General features: G+C 38.6%; 1 protein-coding gene across 1 annotated transcript; it reads left to right on the top strand.

The window, feature by feature from the left end:
* Positions 1-2,462: 2,462 nt before the first annotated feature.
* LOC126753363 (dynein axonemal assembly factor 1 homolog) lies at positions 2,463-12,518 on the top strand. The gene is made up of 6 exons (XM_050464753.1): positions 2,463-2,830; positions 2,902-3,272; positions 3,350-3,448; positions 3,540-3,604; positions 4,218-4,303; positions 7,079-12,518. Exons 1-6 carry the CDS (start codon positions 2,635-2,637, stop codon positions 11,509-11,511), a joined length of 5,250 nt encoding a protein of 1,749 aa, XP_050320710.1. The 5' UTR covers positions 2,463-2,634; the 3' UTR covers positions 11,512-12,518.
* Positions 12,519-14,188: the final 1,670 nt, after the last annotated feature.

Below are 14,188 nucleotides of genomic sequence, written 5' to 3'. Positions count from 1 at the left end.
CATATAGCACTATAACCACATAGCAGAACGAGAATGATGAAGGACTTCTAGAGTTTGGTCTATGTTTGTAGAGAGAAGACTTTACTTTTCAATTGCTACTGAGTCCATAGTAACACTTGTTGGCAGAGTGATTCTGTTGTGTATTTCAAAGCTGATATTTGTTGCGCGAGCCAAGTCGGAAATGCGATGACTGTTTGGTGTTTGCAGTTGATGTTGTTCAACGTCACCTTACACAGCCTTATTAGCTTTGCGGAGATACCAAGTTCCGATATAGCTGCATAGAGGCAGTTCCTTTCGTGCTGCCGAAGGCGGCTTTAAAATCGACGAAGAGGTAGTGTGTGCTGATCTTCTTTTCAAGGGTCTTTTCTAAGATTTGGCGCATGGTGAAAATCTGGTCGATGGTGGATTTTCCAGGCTTAAAGCCACACTGATAAGGTCCAATCAGATTGCTGGCAGTGGGCATCAGTCTTCCATATACTACCCTCGATAAGACTTTATATGTGTTATTAATGAGGCTTATTTCACGGTTATATGGTCGGATGAAAGCATGTCCGATGATTGGAATCTAAGTGGGCTCTACCCAATCCACAAAAGGGGGGTGTGGGGTCGGACATGCTTTCCTCCAACCATATCCCATATTCGAATCTCATCACAGTCGGGCAATGGAACATCTATTCCAACGTCATCGATTGGGGAATCGGGTTTCCTTGATAACGCTTCTCCATTAAGGAAATATTCCGATGTGTGTCACTCACAGCACCCAAATTTGCCAGAAAGAAATCCAAATGAGAGTCCAGTATAAATGATGAAGTCTCTGCAATTTTCCGATTTATAGTTTACTAGAAAATTTTGGTCAACGTTCACAAAACATTTCCAAGTGAGATTTTTGAAATCATTTACATAGTTTTTCTTCGATGCGCTCATTCTTTATCAGATGACGTATTTGTGGACCTAAAATTATTCTCTCTTTAATTTTTTCCTCTCTAAGTTTGGGGAATTTCTCTTTGAGATATACAAATCGATTTTAAGGCTTTGGCATAGGCAGTTCGGTAGTATGTATGGGTCTGTTAGCCGAAGACAATTTTGGATACTGAGTAGTACTCGTATATTTGGAGTTGGTTGCAATGCCTTTGGTTTGAGTCATACGAGAATAACAATCACTTACATGATCCTTTGGTTCAGTCCAAATCATTAGTACAGCAAATGGCTTATGTCTGGGTTTTTATTTAGATCCTCCTTATTAGCAGCCTCACACACGTTACACAACATTTATGTGGAACCCAGTAATTATTGTGATTCTTAACTAGAAAACCAAAATAATCTAAATAGCACTGTTCAACTAAAGACGTGAAGTTGCGGCGCTGAGATTCAAAAGTTGTCGGGGTCATTAGAACAATTTCGTGTAAGTTGGGCCAATGCAATCGTTATACAGTCATATGAAAGCATTTATTAAATATAAGGTCTCAAATTTATATGTAGCTGTCACAAAAAACTAGATGTGATTGAATTGTTAATGAGGGTATACCAACATAAATCAAAAACTTCACAAAGTTCGTCTGACAAACACAGTGTTGACCAGTGTAATCTTTATATGGGGAGTGGATTAGGCTATAACCTGATTTTACACAGTTTCACACTGTCGACACCTCCCGAACGGCCTCGTCCGTATCCACTTTGGTTAGAGGCTTGTGAGATTTGTAAAGGGTGTGCCAAAATTAACGCAAAATTGGAATTAAGTAAAAGGTGTCCCAAAATTAATACAAAATTTAAATTTGCCTTCATTTATGTAATAAAGTAAAGTAAAACACAAATCGTCGGAGTAGTCAATTTAATTAAATGTTGGCAAATTTAAATACCTTACTTTTGGGACACCCTGCATAATAAGGTTTTTTTTCTTAATTTCTGGTTAAAAAGTAGTTCTAGACAAGTTTGGATACCACCATTTTCCCAATTTCTGGTTAGCAGTTAAGTTCTGGTTAAAAAAAAGCTTCTTGACCGAAAGAAGGAGTTTTCGCTACATTAACCAGTATTGGCATTTAAAAAAACGGTTCTTTATCGCAAGAAAGAACTTTAGTTAAGTTAGGCAGAACTCAACTGACAGATAACTGCAAACCAGACATTCAGGAAACGGCCGTTAACCTGTTTGGGAGTGGGTATACATCTTGAATCTTTGCAATTGTCACTTCGAAATGTATGGGATCCTATAGATCTTTCCCAAAGCATACGGAAGATCCTCAAATCAATTGTATGTACTTTCATAGGTATGTATGAGAGAAAAAAATAAGAGCAGAGGTTGAATGCAGCCCGTATTATTAAAAACAACAACCACCACACCATATTTAAATAATAATATGGTGAGCAACTCTTTGGTTCTGTGCCGCGCAACTGTTGCCAACAACAACTTTGTGTAATCAATATTCCCACTCACTTTTCAATATTGTGGATGTATTTGAATAGAAATTCAAGGTGTAATTTTTATTATGTCAGAAACGAAAAATATTTGAAATATTTTAATATAAAACAGAAAAAAATTAAAGGGAAATAACGAAAATATTAAAACTAAAGAAACTCTTAAAAGGAGATAATCAAAAAGACGTAAGAGTTCTGAAACCGTCACTACTTAAAACAACACTTATGGAGCGCTATTACGTTGGCGGTGATAGAGGTGATACAGGAGCCCAATTATACAACAGCAATAACAACAGAACCGAACAAAGGGAGATCACTGGCTTGACACGTATTACTAAGAAACGCCTAAAAGAGCTCTGCAAAAAGGATAAACTCTATCAGACGCCGGCGCTTAATGATGTGCTTTATCTGCACTATCAAGGTGAGCTTTAAAACTAGTGAACCCGCAGTAATAGGTATGTATGTATGATTATACAATTATTTGGTTCACAGGCATCGATTGCATTGAGTGCTTGGAGGAATACACCGGCCTCAAATGCCTTTGGTTGGAAAGCAATGCCATATCCGAAATACAAGGACTGGATAATCAAAAACAACTCAAGTGCCTATTTTTACAAAGTAATTTGATAAAACGTATTGAGAATTTGGAAAACTGCCCCGAGCTAGATACGCTCAATTTGGCATCGAATCATATACGAAAAATCGAGAATTGTGGCTTCGATGTATTGCCAGTGTTGAGTACGCTAAATTTGTCCTCGAATTATTTAAAAGACTTCGATGGTCTTAAGGATTTGGAAAATTGTAAGACACTTTCAGTGTTGGACTTATCGAATAATCGTATTGATGATATTTTGGTAGTGAAGGTGAGTAGAAAATATGAATCTGTAAAAATATACCAATTCAATTTAAATTATTTCAAACCAATCTTAATGTACCATAGATTTTCGCAAAAATGCCGCAATTGCGCGTGTTGGTGCTACAAGGTAATCCAGTAGTATCTAAATTACCACAGTACCGCAAGACACTAATATTGGAATGTGTAAGTATCCGCAATTGAGGCGTAAACTTTTCATTTCACCATTTTTCATTCAAATTTGTCTACTTGATTTTGTTTTTTTTTTTGTTTTTAGAAAGAACTGACTTACCTCGACAGTCGTCCAGTGTTTCCGAAAGACCGCGCATGTGCAGAAGCTTGGTGGGTTAAACCTGCCTTTGTCTTTAATAATGGGTTGTCAAAAAAGTCTTGCGGTATTTTCGCTAGTTGGCGCTGAAAGCGCGTAGTTCTAGTTTTATTCGTCGCATCGGGTCATGCTATACTTTTTTGGAAAGCTCATTTCACGCGCTAACACGTGTTTGATTGACTGTCGTTTCTTTTAAGTCGTTCGTGAGTTATAGCGTCGCAAACATGGAGCAAAATACGGCATATTTTACAGTACTACTACGATAAAGGCAAAAATTCATCTCAAGCCGCCAATAAAATTTGTGCAGTTTATGGACCCGATACAGTTTCCATTTCCACCGCACAACGATGGTTTCAACGTTTTCGTTCTGATGTAGAGGTGGTCGAAGATGCGCCACGCTCCGGAAGGCCTGTCGTCGAAAATTGCGATAAAATCGCTGAATTGGTCGAAAGAGACCGGCATAGTAGCAGCCGTAGCATCGGTCAAGAGCTGGGCATGAGTCATCAAAAATTCATTTCAATTTCAATAAAAAAAAATTCAATAAAAATACCGCAAGACTTTTTTGACAACCCATTATATCTACAAATAATATTAATAAAACATTAATTTTGTGTTCAACCTTTGTAGGAAAATTGGTGGTTACGAAGGTGAACGCAAAGAAAATGAACGTTGGAATCGTATGGAACGTAAAAAGATACGTGACAGCGTTAACGGTAGGTTTAGTTGTTTACACGTAATTGTTTAGGTTAAGTTGTTTGAAGGGCATTCGGGATCCTCATACAAGAGAAGTTTATTTTAAGCAATTAAAAAATTGTGTCATCCATAAGTACTTGGTTTCAAACTCTAAGCTTTCCAACTATTAGGTAATCGAAAAAGTTTTTCGTATTTCTAATCACACTTCAACTTCATTTTTTATATTTATAATTTTGTGAACCAAATATGTGATATTTTGGTCGAATACTTTTTGCCATTTTGCGCTGGAGACATTATTTCATTAGTGTAAAACTTTTCTGGTTTCTCGGCAAAAAACTGTAACAAGTAATTATCACGAACTTTACTCCATTAAGGGAGTTCTGCATTGACCAAAACAAATGGTAGTCCGATGGTGCAAACTCAGGGCTATATGGTGGATGCATCAAAACTTCCCAGCCAAGCTCTCCCAGTTTTTGCCGAAATATCAAAGATGTGTGTGGTCTAGCGTTGTCCTGATGGAAGACGAAGCCCTTTCTGTTGATCAGTTCTGGCCGTTTTTTTCGATTGCTTGCTTCAATCTCTTAAGTTGTTGAGAGTAAAATTTAGAATCAATCGTTCGACCAGGCTGGAGCAGCTCATAGTGGATTATTTCCTTCCAATTCCACCAAACACTCAACATAACCTTTCGAAGCGTCAATCCTGGATTTGCGACCATTTGTTGAGCTTCACCACGCTTGGACCATGATCTTTTCGTCTCCTTTTACCATTCGCTTCAGAAATGGTTCGATTTCATTTCGTTTCAGCAAAGAATCGCAGATGGTAATTCGGTCTATTAAATTTGTCACATACAATTCATGTGGTACCCAAACATCGAGTTACTTTTTGTAGCCAGCCTCTTTTAAATTTTTAATTAAACCGTTTGATGACAAATGCTAAGTTCCTTAGCGATCTCATGACTGCTTATGTGATGCACCTGGTCAATACTTTCAATAATTTCATCGACTTTTTCAATGATAGGTAGACCAGAGCGAGGTGCATCCTTCACATCGAAATTTCCAGAATTTCTTCAATATTTTCACTCACTATATGGTATGACGCAATGTGATTGGTAGCACTGGAGATATACGACAGCAACGACATCCATTGGCAAAATACAAATACAAGTGACTGTCGTGGCTGGCTCGAATATATTCCAGCCGAGTGGCCCATTTTTAGACCACTTTTTGCAGCAATTGGGGCCGTACGTCAGCAATAATGCGCCGAATATTTTCTTGCAAGGCGTCAATTGTTTCGGGATTATCTCCGCGGACAATCGACTTTACAAAAATAGTCCAGCGGTGTGAAATCACACGACTTTGGAGTCCACGCTGCAGGTCCACGACCGAAGATAATTCGCTAATTAAAAGTTTCCTATAATTAATTGATTTTTTCGTTGGCTCTATGCCATGTGGTGCTGGATGGTTGGCACGTAAAAGTCTTAATCGTCTCTCTATTGCGTCCCTATTGGTATCTCACGTCTCAAAATTGCTTCTGAATTACCAACAATCCAACTCGACAATTGTGTTTGCTAACGTACCCATTCAACCAAAAGTGAGCTTCGTCCCAGAATAAAATTTTCCTGCAAAAATCGGGATCGGAGGCCGTATTGCTTTGGTTCCATTCATCGAACGTGCAACGCGCTTGTTGGCTTCAATTCTTGAAGTAGTTGGATTTTGCAGCCCTCAAACGAAGGTCCTTTCTCAAATTCTTGCATAAAGAGGATGGGCACAGGTCCAATTATTGCGCGTAGTGGCGGTTGCCTCATTTGCATTTTTTTCGATACTCTGGTCTGCAGTTGCAATACCGTATTCGGTGCGCACTGTACGACGTCTTTGAGAATACGCATTATACATTAAAGTAAACGTGATGCGAAACCAATCCATGGTTGCTCGAATTACTGACTCTACTAAGCATTTATTTCGACCGAGTATTGGAAGTAGCCTTGAGAGCTAAGGTGCATGCTGCTTAGATCCCCTCTGTCGTCTCATCGACCTTTACAGGCTGCGGAATCGTTTGGATGCCAGCCTTGGTTAGGTAGCTGCTCACAAGAAAGGCGGTGTGAGCAGGGGCGTTGTCGTGGTGCAACTTCCAAGCGGCTGCGATGTCTTGTCGGACCCGATTGACCCTTCGTTTGAGTCTCTTGAGGACTTCCACGTAAAACTTGGCGTTGACGGTTTGTCCAAGAGGAACAAATTCATGGTAGACGATGCCTTTGATGTCAAAAAAGACAATGAGCATCGATTTCACTTTGAATTTGCTCATTCTTTTCTTTTTTGGACGAGGAGACGCCGGCGTGTGCCATTCGGACTGGTGTTATCGAAACGCACCACTTCTTGCTAAAGCAACAAACGTCTCTGTCGCAGATTTATTGAGTTTCACAGAGGATTTAATCGCGTACCTCTGCTCCAACGAACGCTGCATTTTTGGCTTGCACCACTCACAGAAACACGTCGCGCGAAAATGTTTGTCCTGACTCTCCAGGTGCTCGGAGACAACTGACCCTCCGCTCGTGAGCTAGGAACGCTCTCTACCGAATCTAGTTGGTGCGCGCACGCTACGAAGTACCGTCGCGGCGGAAAAAATCAGTCCTGTAATAATGTACCTTTCGTAAAAGTTTTGTAGAACCGAGTTTCGACTTTGTTTTCCAAACATATCCCTACAAATAACCTATTCCAAATATCAAAAAACTATAAAAATATATTTTAGATATTTAAAAAGGTAGCACTAATCTTTCGTCTAAAACGTTTACTTCACAGCCACAATTCGCATGCGAAACAGACATAAGCCACCAGATCAACAAGATGCACTTTTCAATTCATCCGATTCCGATGAAGATTCTATGGAAGTGAAGCGACATCGGCAGGCTGAAGTGGATGCTGGAATAAATATGGAATTGGGTATATGGGAAGAGGTAGTGAATGAAGATAGCAAATCGGAAACAGCTTCCTCCGACATGAATGTTAGCTCATCAACATCGGTACTAAGTACTACAGACTCAAATGCTAATATTTCAGCGGACTCCAAATCGCTGGAGTTGCGTTCAAATCTAGATAAAGAAGAAACCAAAATTATGAACGATTCTTCCATTACAAAATCTCAAGTTTTAGAAGTAACAAAAGATGGTAATTTGGGAAATGTATTAAATATTTGTACGGATTCGTTGGGAGAGAAAGTTGCAATAACTGGGGATGATAGAAAAGAAACAAGTGTTGCTCAGAAGCGTGTATTTATTGAAGAAGTAGCAGAGCATGACGACACTGATGAAACCAACTCTTCCGAAATTACAAGCGGGGTAATTGAACGTCTGCTAGACAACGAGATATTACCAGCGGTTGTGCAGAAAACTGGAAATCTTAATAGGCGCATGGCACAAGTGCAAAATCTCTCCGATTCCGATGACGCTGGAAAAGACGAGTACAATGCGACGGTGGATGCAATTTCTAAAATAACAATGAATGATCTCTCAACACCCTCGCCCAAGAAACGCATCAAACTACAAATAGAGGTGGATGAGTATTTGGAAATGATGGATACCGAAGAGGAAGAAGAAATTGTAACTGAAAAAAGTTTGCAGATGGAGGTAGAAGATCAGCAACAGCAGCAAGATTGTTACAGCCATGTGAAAAACATAGATAAAATCTGTTTATTAAGTGAGGATAATGCGTTCCTACAAGCCAAAACAGCTGAACAATTAAAATACGAGCAGGAGTGTGAGGAAGTTAACCAGAAATTAGTGGAAGACTTTGAAGAACTTTCGACACACATGGATGAATTTTTCGTAGAAATGAAAAAAGACAAAGAGTCGGTTGGAAACACGCAAAGCATCAGTTTCTCTGTGCAGGATCATAAAGATAAGGAAAATAAAAAACACAATGCCGCCTCAGAAGAGCAAAGTGCAAAGATGGATGTGCTGTGCAAAGAACCCACGTCAGAAAACGCCATTGCCTTTGTGGATGAGCATGTGGCTCAAATGGAAGTATCTACAGAATGCCAAACAACATTATCAGTTGATGAAAGAGAGACAGAGGAAAGTAGCAGCAGCAGTGCCGATGTGCCGCCTGAAGCCAGCGACATCGATAAGGTTGTTCCGTTGGGTAGTACAGTTCGTAAGGTTGAAGCATTGAACAGTGATGTACCAGGTGATCATGCAAACCTACCAACACTAGTAGTTAATAATGATGCCATGGAAGCAGACAATCAACAGGAAGATGTTGTTGTAACCCTAAACTTTGATAGACAACAAGGAAAATCTATCGCAATTTTCGAACGCGAAGAAAGAGAACTACGTCAATTACTACAAAAACTAGAAGATGAAAATGAACAATTGTATAAGATTAACAATGCATATCGACAAGCGTTAGAAAAGGACATACGCGAAGAGATAAAATATAGAGACAGTGGCAGTAGTGAAAACACGAATACAATATGCGCTGAAATAATTCAAGATCTTCTAGAGGAGTTGACTTTACTGAAGCAGGCAAGCGGAGAACAACCAACCAAGCCGAAGAGCTATGAATTTGGTGAAATTGAATCAGATGAAGAATACAGTTACTCAGATCCACCAAAATCGCCTAAGCCACCAGTGCGCAGCATACGTGAAGTGTTGGGCTCCTTCAATGAACTGCTACAGGAGATAGCACGCAAGAATAAGGCTGAGAAAGAACGCGAAGAGTGTGAAAACAGAGCAGCCGTTCAAAGTAAATACGCGACCACCGAAGCTCAAAAGGCTGAGAGTTTACAGAACCTCCTAAAATCACCCAATTTGCGAGATTTTAATGGCGATACCAGTGAATTGTTGGATCAACAAATTGCTGTCGAAAAGAAACGGGAGAATGCGCGTGTACGCAAATTAGTAGATCGGGTTTATGCGCAAAAAGATAAGTACAATGATACTTTGGAAGTAGTAGACGGTAAGCTGGTTGTGGTGAAAAAGGACACTGGCGAGATAGAAGATTTGCCAGAAAGCAAATTTAATTATAGTGATAGCGAAGATTCCGACTACTACGAATCAGCTAATTCCGATAATGAGGATGGTACTGAGTCGACGCGTCTTTGGGACTCGAAGGTGCGCAGAGAGGAGAATGGAGTTGGAAGTTTTAAATTACCTTATCGACCCACCGAACGTATACCTGCCATGCAGTTAATACAGAAAGCAAATGCGTTAAAGGAAAAAGAGGATGCAGCACGTGAGGCTGCAGAAGAAGAGGAAAATGAGCAATTCTTTTCATTGGAACCAACGAAATCCACAGGTTTCCATGACATCGATGAGGAATTTATAGATAAAATGGACTTTGAAAAGGCAGCAGTTGAAAAACCCAACGAAGATGTTGTTGTTGAGTGCACACGCAGCTATACCGAACTAAAGCAGATCATCAAACAGGATAAAGAAGATTTTAACTTGACAGAAGATGAAAATAATATATTGCAGAGAATAGTGGAACGTGTAGAGCAAAGTAATGTGAAGGAAACAAAAAATGCAGGTCCATTTACACAGGAAGAGAATGAGCTACTGCATAAGATGGTGCAACGTACAAAGGAGAAAGAAAACGAAAAGCAGGAAACCCGACGTTTAGAAGAAGAGACCCGCGGAAGCAAAGTTAAGCCAACTCTTTCGAAACAGACTATGAAAATTATGGAATTTAATGCCAATTCGGCTAAAACTGGAGAGAGTAAAGAAGAGAAGAAGAATAGCGGAAACTTTATGAATATCAAGCAATTGGACGCCGAATTTCCAATACCACGTATCTTCAGAGACATGCTAGATGAAACAGATATGACTAAAATGGCCTACAAGTTTCATGACACTGAGCCTAAGCCTGAATTAGCGGTTTTATATAGCAAACAAACAAATGAGCTGGTAAATAAGCTACCAGAAGATCCCAAATGTGGACTTTTCAAGAATCCACTCGATCTAATTCGTGGCGGTATAGCGGTGGAACAACAATGTGGCGAAGAAAAATTTCACGAATTGGATACAGGCTACGAGAATGTATTACCAATAACAGATGAACAAGATGTGGAAGTGTTGAATGCGGTAGATGAGTGTGAAGAATTAGTAAAGGAAGTGTTAGAATCAGAACCAGAGCCTGAGCCTAAGCCCTTAGCAATATACCAGGAAATCGACGAAGAAACTTTAAAAGCCAAAGTGGAGCTCATGAAAGCTAATCCAGCATTAAACGAGAAACGTGAAAATCTCAGAGATGTGGCGGCAAGCGTGCTGAAATTCGATGGCAGTAATTACGAGGAATATGGCATTGATCAAGAAACAGCGCGTGGAGTTGTGGCATATGAGAAAATGTTGAATTTTGGTGTAGTCGAGACAGAAGATGAATTTCTGGATGCGCCAATGGGCGAGGAAGAGATGGTAAAAAGCGTAACCGAAGCGCTGCAGAAGAATGAGTTGAAAACGGTGAAAGATATGAAAGAAAGCGTAGCAGATGCAAAAACTGAAACGGAAGCTAAAGATATAATAAACGAGTCTGAAGAAAAAACTCAGCAGGAGCAGCAGTCCAACATGAAAGAGATAGAAGATGCGAACGATTTCAATAAAGAGCCAAGCAAAACAGAGCTTAAGACAGAGAATTCGAAAGAAAACACCGATACTGCCGTTGAAGATAACTCCAAAAATGTTGATCTATACGATTTGGAGGAAATGACCAAAGAGAATATGAGAAAATTGGCGAATCTTGAAAATGAAATCACAAATTATTTATACCAATTCGCGGATCATATACAGAGTCAAGCAGATGACAAGAAATTGCCAGTTGACACCAACTTTCCAGACGACTTAGTTGAATATAAGGATATACCTCAAAACCTTAGTAAATTAGCTGAACACATCAGTGATCACAGCACAGCAAGCGAAGTACAGCGAGAGACAGCAGCCACAAAACTCAGTGCTGCTATTACAACACACCAACAACAACCAGAAACAACAACCAAAACTGAAGCACTTAACAAGAAATCCGCCGCTAATGACTTTGAGAAATCACGCAGTCTTGCGAATCTACTCAAATCACCAATCCTAAAACAATTCAACGATGATACCAACGAAAGCCTGGACGCACAAATACAGGCAGCGCAGAAAAGCGATTTCGAATTGATCGAATGCAGTCTGGAAGTTATTGGCGATGACGATGAGGTGGTCAATGAAATAACGGTTAACGCCGAGATTACATATAATTCATAAACAAATATTGATATGAAACAAATTTTATGTATATTTTTTATAAAACACAAGTTTTCCAAGTCCCAATTAATAATCTGTGTATGTATGTACAAGTATGTATGGTCCATATGAGTACCCAGGTTTCACCAAATATATATGTACAAGTATGTATACAAATTATTGAATGATTTTGCAATTTCATTTCATTTCCATCCATATATGTATGTACATATCTATAATTACTGCTGTTTTGACTAGCGTCGAAAGGGGAACTCGTGTACACTCGAAAATCAAAACAAAGCCAGCTTTATCAATTAGTCAATTTGGTCTATTGAACTCTTGTTCTATTAACGGTAGTCTATAAAAAATACGAAAACCGGTTAGAAAATATATGTGTACCAGTGAAAACCGGTTTTGAAAACCTGCTAACAGGCGATGTAATCGTGCATAGCTAATGGAATCAATATTTCTTATCAGAAAATAAACAATTTTTTGTCGCATTCGTTGTGTGCTCAAAACGCCGGGAAACTGGTTCGAACTGGACTGAAATTGAAACACCTAAGCACTTCGCTAGCTTGTCGTGCCGTTTGTGCGCTAACAAAAGGTCTTGAGGTTATCCGCACTTCAAAATAGATGTAATACTCAAAGTGTACTTGAAGTGCAAATGAGCATCGTGTATAAGAGCTATTCAAACTAAATCCTTTATAGGTAGGAAGTAGTCAGCTGACAGTAAGATGAGGTAATGATATTTAATGCTCTATAGCGTAAACAGTATCAGATTTTGTAAGCTTAATTGTATTTTGTCTGTTGTCAAGTGGGTGCGTCCGAGTATAAAGCTCGAAAAACAAGTTCTTCAAAACAAAAAAGCAAACATGACTTCTGTCATGGCCCATAATTCATTCAAAGATGATCCGCGCTTAACTAAAAATACTCTTACTTGTTTGTGATGAATTTCACCAGCAGTGACGTCTCACATAAACTAAGTATTTGTTTAAATTTTGTTGATAAGCAAATTTAAAATGTTTGAAATTGAAAAAACAATATATATTAATAACACAAATATTTTATATTGCAAATTTATTCCATTTTTTTATTTTCATTATTAACTTTCAGTTGTGTTCAGGAACTTTCTGTTTTTTTTTATAGTATATTACATAAAACTAATCCTTAGCATACACCAAATACTTGTCGATAGCATTTCTTCAAGTATTGCAATATATGTTTTCAATAGAAAAATACAAGTGTCTATTACATGGCGGTGATAACACTTAAAACGTCTAGTGCAGAAAACTTTGTAATCGCTTGCGATGTAGTCAATAAAGAAGTGATGCCAAAAAAGCGGGTAGTAAGAGGTGTATTCTTAAGTAGAGAAAGTTGGTAAAAGAGCGCATAGCTATTTTTAATCAAATATTTAAATTTTAACATATGTATATTGAATCAAACGGGCTTGGTCTCATCCTACAACAGGTGTACCGGGTTTTCCAATGGGGAAGATATGTCTAAGTGTTGTTTCGGTCAGTTTTAATCTATAGTATACTTGAAAACTATAACGATTTTTTTAAGAAAATCATCTTCTCCTATGAGGCTCACTTTCATCTGAGTGGTGCGGCTAATAAACGAATCTCTCCATTCTGGTGCGAAAAAAATTCACAAATTTTTCATGAACAACAAATTGTTAGGCGGAAATCCTTTCCATACTGTTTTAAATACCATTTTAAAAAATAAATTACTGCTTAAAACGATTCCGATTGGTTCATTGATTTTAGAGACGAGCAAATAGAGCAAAAACATTAGATGCGTCCGGCATTATTCTATTTTGTGCTTTACACGTGGGAATTTTTTGTACGTATATTTTATTTCCAAGGGAATCTACATTATTATTTCGAGAATAAGATAGAGCATAGAGATTTTGTAGGTAGGTATATCAAATCAGGGGACTTTTAAAAAATTAAATCGATAGAGCGATTGATTGACGATGCCTGTGTTTTGTTATCGTGGTATAGCAGGTCAATTGAAAGAAAGAAAACAAAAAAAAAAAAACATTTTTTTTGCTAAATTCGTGTTTTTATTCAACATAGTTCCCTTCAAGGGTGAGTGAGCCTCCAACTTTCCAATATGATTTTTGTAAAACGATTTGCCCTTAGTAATAAAGTAGGCTTTAGTTTCGGCGATTACCTCTTCATTCGACGAAAGTCTCTTCTCGGCGAGCATTCTTTTGAGATGTGAGAACAAGAAATAGTTGCTGACGGCTAGGTCTGGAGAATACGTTAGGTGTGGAAGAAATTCGAAGCCCCATTTATGAAATTTTATATCGTTATCACTAATGCATTTGCTTGGTAAAACTGCACCTTCTTTTTCTTTTTTTCCGGCTATTTCGTCTTTCAAACAGTCCAATAACGCTATGTAATAGTTGCTGTTGATGGCCGCTCATTTTTCAAGGTAGACAATAAAGGTTATTTCATGTGCATCTCGAAATTGAGACGCCATAACGTTGTCTATCGAATTTTGCATTTTTCCACGCTTTGGAGCGGGTTCATCGTGTACAGTCCACTCGAATGACTGTCGATTTTACTTCGGAGTTAAATTTCATTGTTTCATCCATTGTCAAATATATTGATGCAAAACCTTGGGTTTATTATGCTTGAACATCTCCAAACACTGCTCCGAATCATCAACTCGTCGTTGTTTTTGGTAAAAA

Source organism: Bactrocera neohumeralis, chromosome 3 (genome assembly GCF_024586455.1).
Source record: "Bactrocera neohumeralis isolate Rockhampton chromosome 3, APGP_CSIRO_Bneo_wtdbg2-racon-allhic-juicebox.fasta_v2, whole genome shotgun sequence".
In the NCBI taxonomy this organism is placed as follows: domain Eukaryota; kingdom Metazoa; phylum Arthropoda; class Insecta; order Diptera; family Tephritidae; genus Bactrocera; species Bactrocera neohumeralis.
This window is presented reverse-complemented; position numbering and strand designations above follow the sequence as displayed.